The following is a 19,672-nucleotide window of genomic DNA, read 5'->3' on the forward strand; positions in this document are numbered from 1 at the left end:
GTATGTACATAGTAAGCAACCTTGCACGCATGCTTTCAAATTGCAGAACTGATTAGAGCAGTGCAGGGAAAGAAAGTTGATCGACGCGCTTGAGAGTCGCGCGTGGAAAGCAATAAACTTTATTTCATTGGAAAATGTTTATGTGTGTCTCCTGTTTAACTAGGCAAGGGACATAGTAAGACAATGTCCCACGAGCATGAATCGGACGGTGGGAGATGATTGTGTGGGCCATGATGGAGAGAGACGAAGGGTGGAGATTGCGTGGGAGAAAGATTTGTGCGTGGGAGGACATGTGATGATTTGAGTGATTGACGGCCCCGAGAGTGGTCTGGTCCGACACATGTCTTATTCTTTTTCTTTGCCTTTCTTTATTTTGGGTTGCGCTGGAAAGTGGTTTTTGTCAGAAGGTGGTTAATACCCTTTGACGACGAGTTTAGATGGTGAGTCAACTCGGAATATATGCCATTGATGCACCTCAAAATCAATCTATATCCATCCACGGAATCACTCCATGGATAGAGATAACAAAGCAACACGCTTCAACGGAATATATGTCCCCACACACAACTATATTTTAATTTTTACATTCAGATTAAATTAATAAATTACATTAAAAAAAAACATGCTTCCGCAATTTGAGTCATATAAGTAGGGAAGTCAAGCTATTAAACATAAATTATGCTTAAAAAATTTATTAAAAAACGAGTTCAAAATTATTTATATCTTAAGTTGAAAAGAGATTTAAACTAGAAACACTCGATATATAAATATATAATTTGTAGTCCAAATTGAAAGAGATCTAAACTGAATATGAGCGAGGCCCAATATTAGCATGGCCAGCATTCTGGGCCAGTAATAATTTGGAAGTAACTAGGCCCTGATAAAGGCTTCGGGTTGTGGTCCATTTCAACAATGATCATCATAAACCAGGCAACTTGTACAAGTAGTGGCTGTTATTTGGTTTTGGTTATGATGGCAAACGACCACAATATATTTACCAAAAAAATTTGATTAAATTACTTTTTTATCATTGTATTTGTCATGAAATTTCAGTTTGATCTTCAAGTTTTTTGTTGTCTCAATTTGGTTCTCATTTTCGTAAAAATGACTCAATTTGGTCCTCACAGTTAACTTTGACCAGACGGTGTTAACGCTACATGTCAATTTTTAGTTTTTTTGAATTTTTTGAATTTTTTATTTTTACACATGTTACTTCACAATTGTGCCACGTGTTACACTTTGACACGTGGCACAACTGTGAAGTGACACGTGTAAAAAAAATTTTAAAAACTCAAAAATTGACACGTGGCGTTGACTTTAACACCGTCTGGTCAAACTAACGGTATGACCAAATTGAGTCATTTTTTAAAAAATGAGGACCAAATTGAAATTTTATGACAAATAAAGAGACTAAAAGAGTAATTTAACCAAAAAATTTTAACTATGTAACAAAACACATCCAGAACCAGGATGTTTGAAAATTCTCTCAGAAAATCCACCGGTTAATATTTGTGAAATGGATAAAACATTCTTAAAATGCAAAACCCGTTGCATTAAAGTAAGTTATTAATTAATTAATTAATATTATTTTGATACTCAATATATATTAATATTTAAAGTTCAGAGTGTAGTGTGCATTTATTGGTATTTAGCTTCAAGGAATGAGACACAGCCACATAAGTGCGAGGAATGGTGATAGTTGGGAAGTGAGTTTAAATGTGTGACGTTGGTTAGTAATATGATTAGAATACTCCTTGTAAGATTTGTTTTATATCATGCTATAAATTGGTTTTTGGAGTTCCTTGTAAGAGCAATGTTTCCGGATACCTAGAACTATAAACCCTATCAAAAAAATTTCTGGTTTTAGCATGCAATGGTGCTTCGATTTGATTCCAGTAACCACCACCACTTTTCCTCCTCAGCTTTTATACATAGAGGGTAGGATCCCTAGGTTTCATACTTTTTTTAACACATATATAATAAGTATTAGATGATAATAATATAGTTTTATTGCTCAACAAATGATTAAAAAGGCATGTGATGATAGCATTATTGAGTAAGAACAATTAGCAAAGAAAAAAAAAGGGAGAGTAGTTGAGGTGGGGTTGTAGAAAAAGACGAATTGGTGATAAGGTTGAATGGTGAAGTTAATGCGTCCACAGCAGCACGAAAACGACACGGAAATCGAAAAGGTTCAGTTATGCCCCGCCAAGAATCAAAACAGTGAGGCCCGGCCCGGCCCAGCTCCATCTACCCACTACCATTGCCCAATTCGGTCAACTCAATTCATCTACGAAATTTAGATCTCTGCATTACCTTAACCGACAAACACTACACAACCTCTGTTTCCATATTGCTGTTTTTTTCAGGAAATTAGGGTTCAATTTTCATTTTGAGTCAGATAATATAATATATATATATATATATATATATATATATATATATATATATATATATATATATATATATATATGACACACACTACGATAGGTTGTACTTTCTGAGTTATTCATTCACAGTACTAAATATTTTCGCATCTTGCCATGTATACTCATTTGCTTGCATTAGAGCATTGAGAATGATAGCTATGAATGTTGGAATATATAATTTAACTTAGAGATATTTTCAATCTGTGACAATCACGCACATCGCCATCTTGATAGGCTAGCTAACTTGTTTGTAATCTTTCTGGTGTACTTTGCACAAGAAATTTGGGTTAATAGCATAGAAAAGCCCTTTGAACGTGTTGTCAAGAAACGATGGTGCATTATTTACCCAAGTATTAACCAAATACTACAATTCCATGCAATCAACATCTTTTCAATTTTGTTGGCTGTCTAAAAGATAAAGACGAAAGGAAAAAGTCAAAAGAAAATCCCCGTCATACAAACAAAACGTGACAGCAGAGATAGTTTAGCGTCCAAGTAATATTGCAGACACTTATTTGTGTAAAATATGATTTTTTTAACCATTAGATTTACTTTTAATCTAAAATATTGGTGGTGCACTTGCTATATTCTCTCTCTTTATCTGTACCCAAAAGAAGTGCAGGGTGTTGGAAAAGTAGAGAAATACTTTTGATATGTAAAAGGTTAATTTATTCTGATGGTCTTCTCAGACACTGTTTCTGGTTTTGTAGAAATCCAGGAGCGAGCACTGTTAGTAAACTGCAATGGTTAATTAAGAAGTTGGATGTTAAGAATGTATAGAATGAATGAAAAAGCGTGAGTTAAACATGGTAAGGTATCAACTTTCCGTGTGAAAAAGTTGAGCTAATCCATTGTTTTCAATAATTTTCATCATTAAAGAGATTGCAACCAAAGTTTGTTGCCCTTAACTTATCATACACCCGACAGTCATATATTACACATAACTTATTATCATGACTAAGGATTGAAGATTAGATGCCCCACTTACATCACAGTGGTGCCGAAACCAACACAATTAAACTAGCATAAAAACAAGAAATAAGAAGAGCACATGTCATACAGAGTCATTGGATGGACCATATATATATATATATAGATATAGATATAGTTATTTAAGTATTATATTATTGGAAATAAGAGAGTAAGATTGAGGGATTAATTGATTGATTAGCTAGGTGGATGAGCAGATAATTTAGGAGCAGGATTCCCACTTAAAAAAGGGCATTTATTTGGCTCTGTCTTGAATTACATCGAATCCCATCTCAGTTGGGTCAGTGGCCTGAACTTCATAGCTTATTCCATCCAGAGCTCTTCTCAGCCCATCCTTTGATGTTGCATACAGCATCTTTGCTCTTATCCTTGATGCTGTTGGAGACCTGAAATTTTTCCCATCAATCATCTTATTATTTAATTCCCACCATAATTGCATTTGTACCTAAAAAAAAAAACCTAAATTACCCAAACCATTTTCCTATTACACTATTCGCCCTAAAGAGTCAAAATGTATACAAGAATGGTGCAGGGTGAGTTGCAAATAACCATGGTTGTGGTGGTGATTGTCGTGACATACGAACAACAGAAGGTTAATTAATTGAGGAAATGTTTGAGTAATATAGATACCATGCAATGAAGAAGATCTTGCTCTTCCGGCAGTTATCGACGGTGACAAAATCAAAATCGAACACGGCGTATCTACAATCGTCGTCGGGCAAGGATGCTGCAAGATCACCGTAGCTTTCGCCGGGACCACCAACCTTATCAACGGTCACAAGCCTTGACTTTTCATCGATCTTAAACACTATGTATCTATGCACCTTCTTCCATTTCATTTCCATGAATGAGTTCTTGCACTCATCCGTCACCCACATCCCAGTAGTCGCCTGTTAATTCACAAATCACAACCAATTCATCACTATAACACTATACATACACATCGAAATCTGCATAATCGAACCGCACACACTTTTGCATACTATTCCTATCTAAATCGGAAGAAATTGAATGAGAAAAGGTTACAGATGCAGCGGAGCGGTACCATTTTGAACGCCATCGCCATTGTTATGAGGTGAGAAGCAGAACAAAGTTTCCCTTACTTTTTCTTTTTTCTTATTGAGCGTTGAAAGTTGACAAGAATCTGAAGGAAGAGTGAGACTTGGGTCTATATATAAGCACCGTCTCCCCGAGTTTGCCATTGCTATTTCCTCTTATTTACATATGTGTCCTCTTTTATATTTAATAAATCGTCAAAATAATTAATTATTCATTAATTTGATCTCAGCCTATACAAATTAATTCAAATATTGAATTAATGCCTGTTTAGTAATTTTACAAAAAATTAAAAATTTATAAATTTAATTACCATTCATAATTTAATAAATTAATTTAACGTATTATTTATTTTATATTTAAACGTGTTTTACCTATAATTATCAATTTTCTTAAGTGAAAATGGGTTAGTTGCATTAAACAGTGAAAAATAACTTTTTTTGCTGTTAATTCTGTCGTAGATTCATATATAAAGAGTTTATTTATTTTTATAATAATATAATAATATGTTAGCTACATTTTTCATACCAATAATATATAAGTATTAAAACCTTTTTTCAGTACTTCAGATGATAGAAAATATTGAATTAATTGAAGGTGAAAAATTGAATTATAGACATTTCCTAATTAAATGACATGGAATGGTCATCATAAATTAAAAATACCTTCATTTGTTAGTATTTTGAAGGAATTATATATATATATATATATATATATATATATATATATATAAAGAAGGAAAGAAATATTTCGGTTTATGAATCAATCTAGTTCATAAGGATTTGATTGAATAAAATTAGATTGGAAAAAAATTAATTTTTTAAATAGGTATCAAATTAAATACTAATTACTTAATCCGTGGATTCGATTTGGTTGAAAGTGTATTCAACCGTACAATAATTTTTTATTAAGTTTTTATAATATGTTATAAATTTTTGTTATAATTATTTATTATTTTTAAATATCAGAATGTTATTCGATAATGTTATTTATTGGTTGTAAGTTGACTTTAATTTTCAAGTAGTATATTTATAATAACATTTGATGAAATAAATGAACATTTTGAGAGTAATGTTATATAAATAATCGAATCAATTCATTTTAATTGTGTTTAATAAATATAAAATAAAACATACTTACAAACCACCAAACTCTAGTAGATCAAGTTAAGAACTTACATCTTGTTCAAAAATAGTTGAGCAAACTAATTTCTTTTTCAACTTGCATAAAAATTTCCTTAATATCCTATATATAATATATATATTTTATTAAAATGTTTTTTGTCCCCTAATTTTCATTGAGAATTAGAATTAGCTTTTTTATAAAATTTTAATTCAATTTAGTCTCCAAATTTTTGAGATTGTATAAATTTAGTCATTTTAACCAAATTTTATTAAGTTTATTTAATGTTTCAAGAATTTTTCATGATAGGATTTGAGTTGTTTACACAATTTTGCACATTTTCACCTCAATATGAACTACGAAATATGTTTAAAATGTAAAATAAATTTAACAGAATTCGGTTAAAAAAATTAAATTTACATATTTCTATAAATAAAGAACTAAATTTGTCTAAATTTTCAAAAAAAAAGACAAATTATAATTCGTGAAAATTAAAAGAACAAAAATATATTTAACCATTTTTTTCGTATAACATAAACACCTTTGTATAGAGATATTTAATAACTAATAAATAAACAAAAATAATTTCACATTGATTAACATATTCAATCGTGAAGTTAATGAAATTTTTAACTAAACAATATTATGACTAACTTGCCTTTATTGTTTACAAAGGTTATTTACTTAGCAGATTTTCCTATTTACTTTTGTGACCACAACAAAATTTTAAATTTAAGTAAATACGTAAACATCATTAATTATTTACATAAACAATATTTTTTGATAAAAATATACTTTAAATAAAATAAATAAATAAATAAAATGGTTCAGTTATTGATATAAAAACTAATATATTTACGAAATTAATGCAAATATTTAATATAGAAACAGTAACATTAGTGGATTTGTATTTAAATTCTTAATCTGTGTGCTATTTTAATATTTTAAAATGTAATAAAGAACTCATGATTTTTTTATACAAATTAATTGTGTATAAGCATAAATGTCAACTATAACAAGGACACTTTAATTTTCAAATAATGAAATTTCAAGTAAAACTTTTTATTTAATGTTACTAACTGAGATTTGTTATCTTTTGAGCATGAAATTACTTAGTACACACAGTTATTTTAACTTAATTAATATCTCAAATTCGAGAGGTTAAATATTCGTTTTATTAATAAGAATTGAAAAAATATATTAGAGTTTACCGTCATACTATTTAACTAATTAAGTTACAGCTCCTTAACAATTAGGTTAAATATTTAGAACAAAAAAATATTGCTTACAATTCAATCGTAATTGAATTTGCAAAAAATATAAGTTTTTTAATTATATTTTCTTATAAATGCACATGTATTGTCGTTCCAGGATAAAACTAAGTTCAATCTCAACAATAAAATTATGTGTTTATACTTTCAATGCAATATCATACATACCCTTCATTATCAATGTAACTTAACATATATTTCAACATTGTTTTATTAATACGTTAACTAATATCATTATTAGAAAGAAAAAAGCATTTTAATATTATAATAACTTTCTGAGATTCGTGTAACTAAAATGAAAAAATATATCTCCAAAAAGGGTATTTATTAATAGAAATTTTTTTGACACACATATTTATTATATATATATATATATATATATATATATATATATATATATATATATATATATTAAATTTCCATTCACATACAGACATGTTAATAGGTTTTAAAGAAACACAAAATAATTATTTTTAATTCTCTAATATTTTTGTAATATTCATTCTTTGTCATTAACTCTTGTCAATTAAAAGCATAAGCAATATTAAATACATAATTGAATCAAGAAATGTGCTTAGTATTTTATATAAAGTAATTAATTACGTATAATTATTTTTTTTAATTTTTTAAAATATTATGAGTAATAAATCTTGGATATTTTGTCAACAAAAATATTATTTCAGATTTTCTTTAATTCAATAGAAATATAATAAACTAATTCATTGAGGAAATCTGATTTTAATTTAATAAAAGCTATACATACCTTTAATAAAAACTTTCCAATCCTTCTAAAGTAACGTAAATATAAATCATTAAATGTGAAAACAAAAAATTAAAAGTTTTAACATCTTAAATATAAAAAACTAAATCCATTTAGCAGTTATTTCCGTTAAGGAATATGGAAATATATTTTTACAGGAAAACGTACTCTTTTTTATTAGTTTTGTTTCTTACTAAATTAATTGGAAAAAACCAGTTATTTGTTAGTATTTCCTTGTTACCATAACCAGTTTTATAATTTCATCAAATTTAAAATGTTAATATATATTTAATATTGAAAAAAATAATATATATATAATATATATATATATATATATATATATATATATATATATATATATATTCTCCTAACGTTAAATATTTAACTATATCATTTCTTTTATCATTTTTATTTTTCATATAAAAATATTTAAATAATATTTAAAATAATAAAGAAATGAGTAAATATTTATACAAGTATATTTATTTCTCATGAAAGATAAAATAAAAATTTCATACTCGTTAAATATAAAAAATATAAAATTAAATTATCACACAAACAATAAAAAGAATATAATCAAATTTACATCTCGTCCCGTCATCCCCTCTAAAAATATATATATATTTGAAAATCACATTATTTTTGCGTGAGAAGAGAAACTATTATCACATACATACATTGGATGCTGACATTTATTTCATGGTGAGACACATGGTTGGAAGGACGAACGCAAAGGTTGTAACACAAAGTGACAACACAATAAAAAATAAATAAAAATAAAAATAAAAATTAATTGATTTCCCTCATAAAGATGTGATGTGTTGTGTCTATTATATATTAAATTAAACCTATTATATAAGTTCAATTCAATTAGATTGATTTTTATATTATCTGATGCAAGGCATACTTTTACCATATAGACAAATAATATTATTATGTGTGTAATTGAAAGGAAAAAAAAAGATAAATGGTGAAATAAAAAACAATTAGAAAAAAAATTGTGGTAAAATGAATGAAATAGAAGAGAAAAAAAACTTATAATTGAAGTGAATAATTGTAGCAAAGTATTAAGAGTTGTATTGGTATCTGGGTTGTAATGGACCACAGAATGAAAGAAGTGAAAGTTATTAATGTATGTTATTGATGGAAGGCTACTTGGCAAGAGGTGCATTAAATATAGTTTTCACTACAAACAAAAACACCCACCATTCAATTCAATGTATTTTAGCCCATAAATATGTTTTGCAGTGTTGACTATAACCTGCCTACTATTTACCTCGGATCACACCCACATAATCCTCCCCACACTTTTTTGTTTCTGAAAATAGTCTTTGCGTGAAAGCAAAGCAGATAAGGTGCTGAAAAAAATACATATAAAAAGTTTTGATCATAAACATGTGTTTACCTGTGTTCAGAATTTAGATTTCAGTTTAAGTAAGAGGTGAAGTTTATTTCTACATATATATTATAAATGGATTTTATTTTTATTCAATGAGATGACAATTCTAAAATACTTCCTTAAGTCTAAGTATATAATTAATTTTAGGGTTAAATATATTTTTGGTCCTTAACTTTTAATAATTTTTGGAATTAGTCCATTTTAAAATTTTGAACAAATTTAGTCCTTATTTTTTGGATATATTTGGATTTAATCCTTTTAATCAAATTTTGTTAGCTTTATTTGATGTTTCGTATGCATTTCAAGATTGTATTTGAATCTTTTACACTGTTTGATACATTTTTGCTTGTTAAGTCAAATACTATTATGAAACACGCTTGAAATGTCACATAAACTTAACAAAATTTGATTAAAAGGACTAAATCCACGTATCTCCAAATATGAATGATTAAATTGGTCCAAAGTTTCAAAATGAACTAATTCCAAAATTTACTGAAAGTTAAGAGACCAAAAACATATTTAACCCTTAATTTTAAGTCTAACTCAATTTTATAAAATCAGACTAGTAAGACGAGATTTCCATGCTCACATGAAAAATGATTTTTTAATAATTAAATTTTGACAATTTTCTCTTGAAATCTGAGATGACATCTTCTAAATGATCTTTCATTCCATTTTTTATTTCTCTATATTTCAAAACCACTTAGAATATGTCACCTCAAATTATAAAGAAAAGTTGTCAAAATTTAGTCAGGAGAATCCTCTCAGTATTGTAAGTAGATCTTTCCCACATCTCTCCCAATCAGCATTCAGTTCCCTTGGCAACTTGAAGTTGGCAATCATCCCTTTCTTCTGATACACCTCATGCTTCTTTGAGGATCGAGATTTGGCAGCCCAAGACACAAGTTTTCCCATGCATTTGTCTAAGAAAAAGAAGCCAAGGGAGTTAACATCGCCACCAATGTCATATCATTTAGTTGATATTGAGACAGCGATAAAAATTCTGACATATGCAGTGACTCAAATCTTGTTTTCACATTATATTTCCATAATTCAATATCACAGTCACACATTTCAGTTCTCTATGTCACTATGTTACATTTTCCCACATGCATTGCTTTAGCTCAGAGAGAGAGAGAGATAGAGAGAGGATAATGGAGATTTTACAAACACTAAAATCCAGTGACATAGCCAGCAAGATAAGTTGTGCAGCTAAATAGGGAAGCATGTATATCGAACGAAGGGCCCTTCCCTTGAATTCATAAACACCCTATTAGCCCCACAGGTTTAGGTGGCATCATTGATTTGTTCCTACCAGCACAATGTTAAGTAGACTTACAACACCTTTAATATTGATCAAGCTTCTTCTGCATGGAACTACTCGGTCTTGTGGTGCATCATGATCCTCAATTTCACAAAACAACACCAAATAATATACGCTAACTTTATCTTGTTGGACCTTATGCATGTATATCTTCTGATTAAATGTTTATCTCACTTGTCAACATTAGGCAACACTCATCTCATTCCATTCTAACTCTAGACTCAGTTTATTATCTTTGTTCACACCAAGAAACTGAAAAAGTTAGATTTGGGAATTCTGGAATCTCATCAAAACATCATTTTCATAACAAAATTACTAAATCTAACATTGAAGCTATAAGGTTGAACTAGTAGTAAAGTTTTGAAGAGAGGATGAGAGTGATTATAGGTTCAACTCTTTCATTGACATTTAGGAGATTAGTTTGAAGGATTTGCAAAGGAAAATGATCCTAATAATAGCCTTATAAAACAACAATTGTAACGGCGAAAAAGTGAGATTGAAAAAGAATTCTAACAAAAATTGATCACGTATCAAAAGAAATGGTGGAACAATGAGTTATGTGTCGGTGGTGTTACTAATAATAAGGTTCTGCCACCAACAAATGATAGTCAATTGCATGAAGAAATAAGGAATGGTTTTGAAACTATGATCGAAAGGATACATGAAAATTACATGAATGGAGTATTATTAGTTTTTCTGCACCATAAACCACCTGCAGAGTTGGTGCAGCCATGATCTTACAAATAACATGAAATGAAATCAAATTTAAAATCAATCTCAATGAACGTTTTAGATCATAATTGAGTTACATTCTAGTTTTTGCATATAATATTACCTTTACCTAAATGAAATGTAGAAATAGATATAATACACGGACTAAAAAAATTCTAATTTTTACACACAGTTGTTACTTTTCATATCATACCTTTTTCTTTTATTTGTATCTCTTATTTAAGAAAAATATACGAATTCCATTTTAAATCAATAATAACTCTCTTAACTTAAAAGGTTAAGACAATAAATTTATAGTTCAGTCACTTATGGTATTCAATTTTCTCATTTCTACTCAATGTGAGATTTAGACTCACTAGTATTCTCACCCACATTAATATATATGTTCCTGCGGAAATAAATAAGAGATATTAGGGAACACAAACAATGTTTTACCTCGATCCTTGGCCTCTCGAGCAGGCTCCTTCTCAACTTGCACATGTCATCTTCTAGCGTGGACGGTTTGGACCCTAAGAGGATTACTTGTAGAAAGGGCTCCGACGATCAAGTCAGCAAGAAGGTTTTCCAAAGTCAAATCTCAGATTAGGAAATTAATGAAAGTGTACCCCTTAATTGTTGAGGTCCATGCGTATTTATAGAGTTATTAATTATGTATGTCATCCTCATGGGCCGAGCCCCCTTACCTACGTTGGGCCAACATTCAGATTCTATATGGGCCTGGGTCAAGCCCAAATTCTTTGTTAGCGTGTCGGTACTAGAGGCTTTGTTTTCCATATCTTAAGTTTGGAGTTAGCGACTCATCATTATATATTATTCTTTGAAGTAGGCGGCCTGGACCGCTATGTGATATGTTTAACCGGTTACTCATGTACTGTTGCTATTTGTGGGACTATACTTAGGCAGTTTTGGCCGTGTAGTTATCCTAGTATGCAAATATATATATATATATATATATATATATATATATATATATATATATATATATATATATAATTTGCGATGCTTCCAATGGAAATGGTATTTAAAGAGAATACAACAACACAAAGAAATTATGTGTTCACAAAAATGGTCCTGAAAAGTGAAACCCATTTAGCTGAATTCTGACCTGTGTTATGCATGCTTGATATATATGTTCAACATATTACGTTGGACCTCACTGGTGAATCTGCAGTGTTCAGTTTGGTGAGGAATCTCATCTGGGTACGTAGTTATGATTGTTTTATCAGCTTATCATTTTCCTTTACCAGCATGCCAAGCAAAGAGAAGCTTTTGGTTCTGAAAATATGAAACTTTGTGAGTAAAAAATGTAGTTATGGAATTGCCACAACCTCTGTAATATATCAAACTTTATGCAGAGAAGCCATGGTTGAGAAAAAGCAGTTTATACATGAATTCGAGATTTTGAATGATGTGGCTTATTTCTTTAGAGAGGAAGGACCAGCAAGAGACATAAATAAAATAATTGACACTGCCACTTTGCCGGTGCCAGCTTTCACGTGATGGGATCCAAGAATCAAACAACTTTGTTTTTAAATTTCTCTCTGAAACTCATAAATTTCTTCTTTTTCTTCATTCTTTATGATTTCATTTTGAAGATAAAGGAAAGAAGAGTATGACAATACCTAGATGAAGTGCTTAAGGAATGTGGCCTTTTTTAACTCACCTTTTTAACTATGTTATTTACCATGAAGTTAAATTCACCTTATACATATCTAGCCAGTGTTAATTGTTGTTTTGTTTTTGGATAAGAGTTGGTAATGAGTTTTTGAAAAGAATGATGTTGTAATTTTGTTATTGAGAATGTGAGTTAAATATATTTCTAGTTTTTTTAAGGTGAAATTGAAATTATTTTTGGTTTAGTAGAATATAATTTAGTTTTTAAATTTTAAAAATAAATAAATATAATTTTTTAAATTTGAGTACGTGAAACTCCTTTGTCGTGAAATAAAAAGAAATTATTTATTAAATTTTGAGAAAAAAATATATTAAAGTTTAAGATATACGATGAATTCAATTTTTAATTAAGAATTAAAAGCATTTATTGTATTAATCAAATGTTTTTTTTAAATAAAATAAAATGCATTAATTGCTGCAAGAAAGAATAAGAATAATAGTTGAAAGAAATTACTTAATTAAATATTTTATAAAAATTATAAAAATAAAACATGATTCAAGAAGATATATGCAAAAAAAAAAGAAAAAAATTAGTAAGAGGAGATCGGATAATGTTTCATCTCTTACAAGAAAATGTCATAGTTTAAAATTGTATAGTTTCAATCAATGACATTTTAGAATAAAAAAAAATCTACCACGCATAATTATATTTTTATTTAGAAAATTAGTAAAAGTATTTGGAATGTTAGATTACACTAAACATTCGCTTAGAAATTCTTAACACTTATATGTAATTATATATTTTTAATAATATAATTCTTAAAATTTTATAAATTTGGATTCCAATTAAATTTACGTCAAACTTGTATCAAAATGTGGATTTAAGGAAAGAAATGTTTACTGTACTGTAGAATGATTTCCTCAACCTTCTCCTTCTAAAATCTTGCCCAAAAATCACCAATTATTATGCATTCACTCATTCAGTTTCATGGATCATATTTCACCAATTATTGTTGGAGAATATCGAATTATTGTTACACTTACAATGCACATTCACAGATTTTAAGCGCGAGAAAAAAAAAAAAAAGCACAGTCCAAAAGCACAGAAAAAATATATTTTTATTGTTACTTAAAAAAAAAAAGTATGCGCTCTCCAGCGAGATTGTTGGATCAATTAACATGTACAGTGAATCACAACTCTCCACAAGGTGATTTTGTCAAGTTTGTTTTTATTTTATAAAAGTTTTAGTTTCGCAAATTAATATAAAATATCACATTTTTTTATTTGTTATGTTTTCAAAAAACGTATAGGAACAGTGAAAATAACTAAATAGATTTTATTATTTATACAAATTGTAAATAATATCTATTAATTTCCTTTCTTAGAATGAATTACACAACATCATCTACATGCTATATTAACTCTCAATAACTAATATTTAATATCTATTAATGTTACATTTAATCTCCCTTAATTATTATTTCCTATATTATAAAGAAAATTCAAAATTACATTAACACATAATCATATCGTTTTGATGAATATAACCCGTATACTAAATGATTTGTTGTTGTAGATGAGACACCTCAAAATTCATTTCAATTTCCTATTCATTTGTGAAACAACCTAATCAACAATCAATTTGCAAAAAGCATTAAGTTGAGGAGTTCTTTTTAACACATAAATACTTGAAGCTTATACAAACGCCTAAAGAGGATCAAAGCAAATCAATGAACCAAACAAACGAGAGTGAATGCGCCACAAAAGCAATACAAATTTTGCTTAGTTCTCCTCCGAACAATCTTTCTGATTAACAGTGTGAGTGTCACTTTCCAAAAATAAAATATACAAGATTCAGGTTACACAAAACTGAAGTCAAGTTTCAGATTAACTAAATTAGAAAAAATTAAAAACAAAAATTAATAGAAGCATTCAGGAGAATGCACAATAGGCTGAGAAGCCACAGATACTTCTAACTCCACACTGTCCATAGAATAGCAATCTCAGGAATAAAAAACATTTGAATCTCAATAACTATTTACACACCTAGAGTTCTTGGGGTAACAGATTGTCTGAGACTTCTACTAATGGGTAGGTGAACGTAAACCTCATGAACATCTTGTTTACAAACCTCTCCTCTATCACGGTCAATCGCATAGCAGATGTAAATTGTGTCGATTACATTGTCTAGCACATGCACCAGGTAACCCAACACTACTATCAGTAGCACCCATGCCATTGCAGCCACAAAATATGAATCACTCCCAAGATTGGTACCAGCTTTTAAGATAACACAGGCCTGGTTATACATAAACAATCAAGACAAACATTGATATGGGAAACATAAAATAATGATAGAACAGTTAAACAAACTAGTAACAATGCATTAAATGGAGAGAATAACCAAATCCATTAATTAACCGACGAGCTTTTTATCTCAAAACGGAAAAGAACGGTTCATATTAATTTTTAGGACATTATTTCCGGGAGCCTGGAGTTTTATCAGAAAATGAAGTTTCAATCAAACTGACTTGTATCCTCCGCAACCTCCTTTTGACCTCAAAACAATTACGAAGAAATGAAGTATAAATTGACATCAAGTTATGGCTACCTAGTAAAAGTGTAGAGATGTTAATGGACAAAAATGTTGTAACTTGCAAGTTGTCAAACAAATTGTCACACATTTGGTTTCCAAGCTATCCAGTATCATGACCGATTTATCAAAGACTTGATCCAATATGTCAACAATTTATATTTGAGTGGCATTCTATTCGTAAGTGTGGTAGTTTTGTAAAAGCTCAGGTTCCTACTGGTTGGCCTAATTCCTATGAAGATACAATCCTCTGTCTGGAGCCGAGGATGATATACAACGTGGGTTGGTATGTTCCAACTCAATGGGTTGGATTTTACCCGAAAGTAAACAACTTCTCAGTTTCAAGTTGATAAGGAGAAGAGTGTATACAATAGGGTTTGGTATGTTCCAACTCAATGGGTTAGATTTTACCTGAGGGAACAGAGGTAATAAGATCCCAAAGAGTTCCAAAACATTCTTCAAGCTCTAGAGTTCTTGGGAAAGGATCTTGGAGCAAAAATACATTCATTCTACCCTTTCCATAATCCATTTTTTCCTTGTGTAACCCACTCTAGGCTAAATAAGGTTAATGAGCTTAAATTGAATCTTTATGTTATCCGAAACTGTTTATACAAGTTTAGTCCGTGAAATTTGTGCATCTTTCTTGTTACTTTTAGTATTTCTTTAGTTTTTGGGTATAGCAAATTGATCGTAGGTTGTGGCAACTGGAACATTGGGCATAGACTAGAACTGAAATTGTTTGCCAAATGTATGGGTGAGTCTAGGTATTAGGATTTGTGAAATTTCATGGAGTCCCATATTGAGTAAAATAAACTACTTGATACAGTACTTAAATCTTGAGACTCTCCCACCTAATGAACTAGTTTCTTTGATTAGACTCTTCTCTTGTGCTTAAGTCCTAATCAAGTTAGTCATTGTCTAGGGAATTATAAATATTAATGAGTCATGGTCTTCAGTCAAGGAACTGAGCTTTAATTTAATTTCGTAGGTTCAAACCATAATTTCATCATTTGGCTTGCATGAATTGAACTCAAATTTGTAGGATGAAAAGAATGGGATTGAGTCCTAATCGAATTAGACATTGTTAGGGAGAGTTATAACTATTAATTTGAGTCATTGTCTTGCGTCAAGGAGCTGAGCTTAATCTAATGTCGTTGGTTCAAACTATAATTTCATCATTTGGCTCGCATGGATGGATTGAACACAAATTTGTAGGATGAAGAGAATGGGATTTTGTACCCTGTTTCTTTCATTTTTTTTCTAAACACTAGCAAGAATTCTTTGTCTTCAATTATTTCCATCTTAATAAATTACTGGCTGAAATAGTTTACATTGGTATTAATTAGCACTTATCACAGTCTTTATAGGAGCATTAACTCTACTAACTATCTACTATTGGCATGATAGAAAGTTTCAATTTCGTAAAATTTTTATACCAAAACCTAACTTTCGTTACTACTATAGAAATTATTTCATGCTAAGAACATATATATCAGTGGACATTTCTAATACAAAATACGATATCATCATCACGTACCACTATTGTGTATGTTGCAGAAAAGACAAAAACAATGCCCGCCAGAATACGAGATGAGATGGTCTCCACGAAAACAGCAGAGAGAAGATTGCGTCTCAGTAGTTCATATGTCATCCTTGCAGAAGAGCAATAGGCTTCACCAGTTATTGCAGCAAAGTTTATGGTGAACTTGTTGAGAAAATCAACTGCTGTCATTAAGGCGTTTACACAGCACCGCAGAACAAGGTTCACTATCCCGGTAATATCCTCTTGTCTTGCACTGTCAACCGCAGAACGCACCATTCGAACAACAAAGATAAGCAACCCCGACAAACATATGGTGCCAGAAGAAGGACCAAAAGCATTTCTGCAAGCCAAATTCCCACAGTCAATGTCTTCCTAAATGAAAAGCAACCAACCATTCAACACAGTTGAACACTTCTTTCCATCAGTAATCCTATCAGCCAATCAACGAGTACACACCAGAGGGAACCCCTATAATATATATTCAGAAGCTAAAAGACGCACAACAGGTAAGAGCAATCTTGAACTGAGAAATTTTCAAAGCAACCAGCAAGAGCTAAACAATTACTGAAAATGGAATCAAAGAAAACATTTCAAACCAAGCACTTTAACAATGGGCTTCCGGAGTAAGAATTTCTGAAGTGAAAATTTATATATAAAAAACAAAAGATGTATTGTAAGCAAATCAAAGCACGCAATTTAATCCAATCTAACAGTGAAGTCCAGATGAAGCATGATATAAGCAAACAAATGTAAGGTAACAACAACAATGTTGACCTGAGAGAAGTTCGAATACTCCGCTTAGGAGTTTCATGATCCTTAGTGAAATACCAATTAGCTATAGTGCCACTGATGACATAAACTTGAGCTTCAATCATAGCTGCCGCAGACCACAACATGGTGAGAATAGCCAAAGCAAAATAAGCAGGAACCCACGAATCTTCCTTCCACACACAAGCATATCCGCTCTCCAAATTCTTCACCGCAATCTTCCCATTAAACTTCGAAAACACCATGAAAACCACTATTGGCACGTAATACGCGAGAAGCCCGACGATCAAACAAGGCAGCACCCCGAACAAGTTCAAATTCCTGGAAAGTGCGTGGGAAGCGACCCCGATTATGCTGACAGTGAGCTCCACGCGATGCCAATTCACAACCAAGATCCACACGACGACCCCAATCACCAAGAAGACGAAGACCATGACGATAACCCGATACGCGAGGGGGAAAGCGGTGCTGCAAGACGAGCCGAGGGTGCATGCGACGAACCAATAGACGTTGAGGAAAATAGGGATGGCGATGAAGAAGGGAATCGCAGCGTAGACAATTTGTTTGGTGTAATGCTTGAGTAAGAGAAGCAGAGCCCAGCACAAGGGAATGCTGAGAACGAAGGTGATGACGAGGGTCCATATGAGACCCTTGACCAAGTGCGAGGAAGAATCGAGGGAAAGCCACGAGGAAAGGGAGGAAGAAGTGGAAGAAGGGTTTAGGACGCAGGAGGAGGAGGTGGGGTCGTAGGAGAAAGATGAGAGAGAAGGGTAGTTGTCGTTGCGGTGGAAGACGGCGAAGATGCCGAAGGCGAAGGTGGAGATGACGAAGAGAAGGAAGAGGATGAGGAAAGGGAGGTCCTTGAAGGAGCGAGGACCTGAATTGTAAGTGATGTGAAGGTATTGCTGGTTTGACTCCGATTCTTCTTCCACCGCCGAAGATGCCGATGAAGGGTACGAGGGTTTCGACAGAAAGGGTTGCGTTGCCGAGGATTCGAATGGAGAATCGCCTTTGTTGTTCGGATCCTCGCTGCCACCCATCATGATAATGCACCCCAACAACACACACACACACAAACGGAACAGAGAACACAAAAACAGAGTGAGAGTCTCACGTTTGAATGGTGGCTGGCTAAGGTGATGTTCTGTTTTTTTGGACTCAATTCTGAGGTGTTTGGTGGCACTCTCAGAACAGGACTCTTTCAACTCATAATTTCCATGTGTAGATTCTTAATTTGTTATGTTCAATCCAAATATACAGAAAAAGAAATTTTGTATGAAGTGAAATTCTCCTCTCCAATAATATACTGCAGATTTTGTTTTTGTGATTTAGGAAAGGCCAGTGGATCTGATGGTGCAATAAAGTTTTGAATTTTGTAGTTTCACTTACGTATTAATCTAACTGGATTTTAATCGAATTTTTAGCATGCACAATAAATTAAAACATCATATTTTATGTTTTCTTTTCTTGCAAGTGGGTGAAATGAAATGTTCCTTGCATCATTGTAATTATTATTATTAGTATTAATTGATTGTGAGGATATTCTCATATACGTTTATTGAGATGCTGAATGTTAGTTAATGTGAAATAACGCTGTTTTTTTTTTATCATTATTATTATTATGGAAAGGACATGGATGCAAATTGGACAGGCCAAGCCCAATAGAAAATGAGACAGCAAATCAAAGGATGCCACGTGCAGCACATGGTTGATCGTTGTGTTGTGTTTTGCGTTACGACAAAAGTACCTTCGATTCGGAGACACTGCGTGCTCTGTTCAAAAACCTGAGCTGCAATCCACATGTTTTCAGTCTCTACCTTTTTACTTCGATTCTGTTCAGCACTTGCAAAACTAAAATCACACTTTTTCTCTTGCATTAATATTTAAAAAATAAGAAATATTATATCTCAAATTATGTCTGTTTATTCAAAAAAGGAGAATTATCTCTCCGACAACTGTTAAATTGTGTGCTATACTGATAAAATCTTGAAATCTTAATAAATAATAATATATGTGCAGAATCCTACAGAAAAAGCATGTGGGGCTTGTGGCTTTTCTTGTGGTTGTCGG

General features: G+C 31.2%; 2 protein-coding genes across 2 annotated transcripts; both read right to left on the reverse strand.

Annotated features, from left to right (window-relative positions):
* Nucleotides 1-3,251: 3,251 nt before the first annotated feature.
* Nucleotides 3,252-4,583, reverse strand: LOC114168644 (actin-depolymerizing factor 5). Its single transcript, XM_028053538.1, has 3 exons — nucleotides 4,465-4,583; nucleotides 4,050-4,309; nucleotides 3,252-3,805 (listed from the first exon to the last, which is right to left on the reverse strand). Exons 1-3 carry the CDS (start codon nucleotides 4,483-4,485, stop codon nucleotides 3,655-3,657), a joined length of 432 nt encoding a protein of 143 aa, XP_027909339.1. The 5' UTR covers nucleotides 4,486-4,583; the 3' UTR covers nucleotides 3,252-3,654.
* Nucleotides 4,584-14,501: 9,918 nt separating this feature from the next.
* LOC114169687 (CTL-like protein DDB_G0288717) lies at nucleotides 14,502-18,944 on the reverse strand. Its single transcript, XM_028054950.1, has 3 exons — nucleotides 17,609-18,944; nucleotides 16,829-17,174; nucleotides 14,502-14,997 (listed from the first exon to the last, which is right to left on the reverse strand). The coding sequence occupies exons 1-3, from the start codon at nucleotides 18,643-18,645 to the stop codon at nucleotides 14,737-14,739; spliced, it is 1,644 nt and encodes a 547-aa protein (XP_027910751.1). The 5' UTR covers nucleotides 18,646-18,944; the 3' UTR covers nucleotides 14,502-14,736.
* Between the last annotated feature and the right edge of the window lie 728 nt (nucleotides 18,945-19,672).

This window comes from Vigna unguiculata, chromosome 11, assembly GCF_004118075.2.
Source record: "Vigna unguiculata cultivar IT97K-499-35 chromosome 11, ASM411807v1, whole genome shotgun sequence".
Taxonomy (NCBI): Eukaryota; Viridiplantae; Streptophyta; class Magnoliopsida; order Fabales; family Fabaceae; genus Vigna; species Vigna unguiculata.

Bases quoted from the DNA above. Each gene is read 5' to 3' on its own strand.
- LOC114169687 (XM_028054950.1), bottom strand. From the start codon at position 18,645: ATGATGGGTGGCAGCGAGGATCCGAACAACAAAGGCGATTCTCCATTC. The intron at 17,175-17,608 runs GTCAACATTGTT...TTTGGCTTGCAG, and splicing joins AGTATTCGAACTTCTCTCAG to AAATGCTTTTGGTCCTTCTT. The intron at 14,998-16,828 runs GTACGTGATGAT...ATGTATAACCAG, and splicing joins CTGCAACATACACAATAGTG to GCCTGTGTTATCTTAAAAGC.
- LOC114168644 (XM_028053538.1), bottom strand. From the start codon at position 4,485: ATGGCGATGGCGTTCAAAATG. The intron at 4,310-4,464 runs GTACCGCTCCGC...GTGAATTAACAG, and splicing joins TGGCGATGGCGTTCAAAATG to GCGACTACTGGGATGTGGGT. The intron at 3,806-4,049 runs GTATCTATATTA...GAAAAATTTCAG, and splicing joins AAGATCTTCTTCATTGCATG to GTCTCCAACAGCATCAAGGA.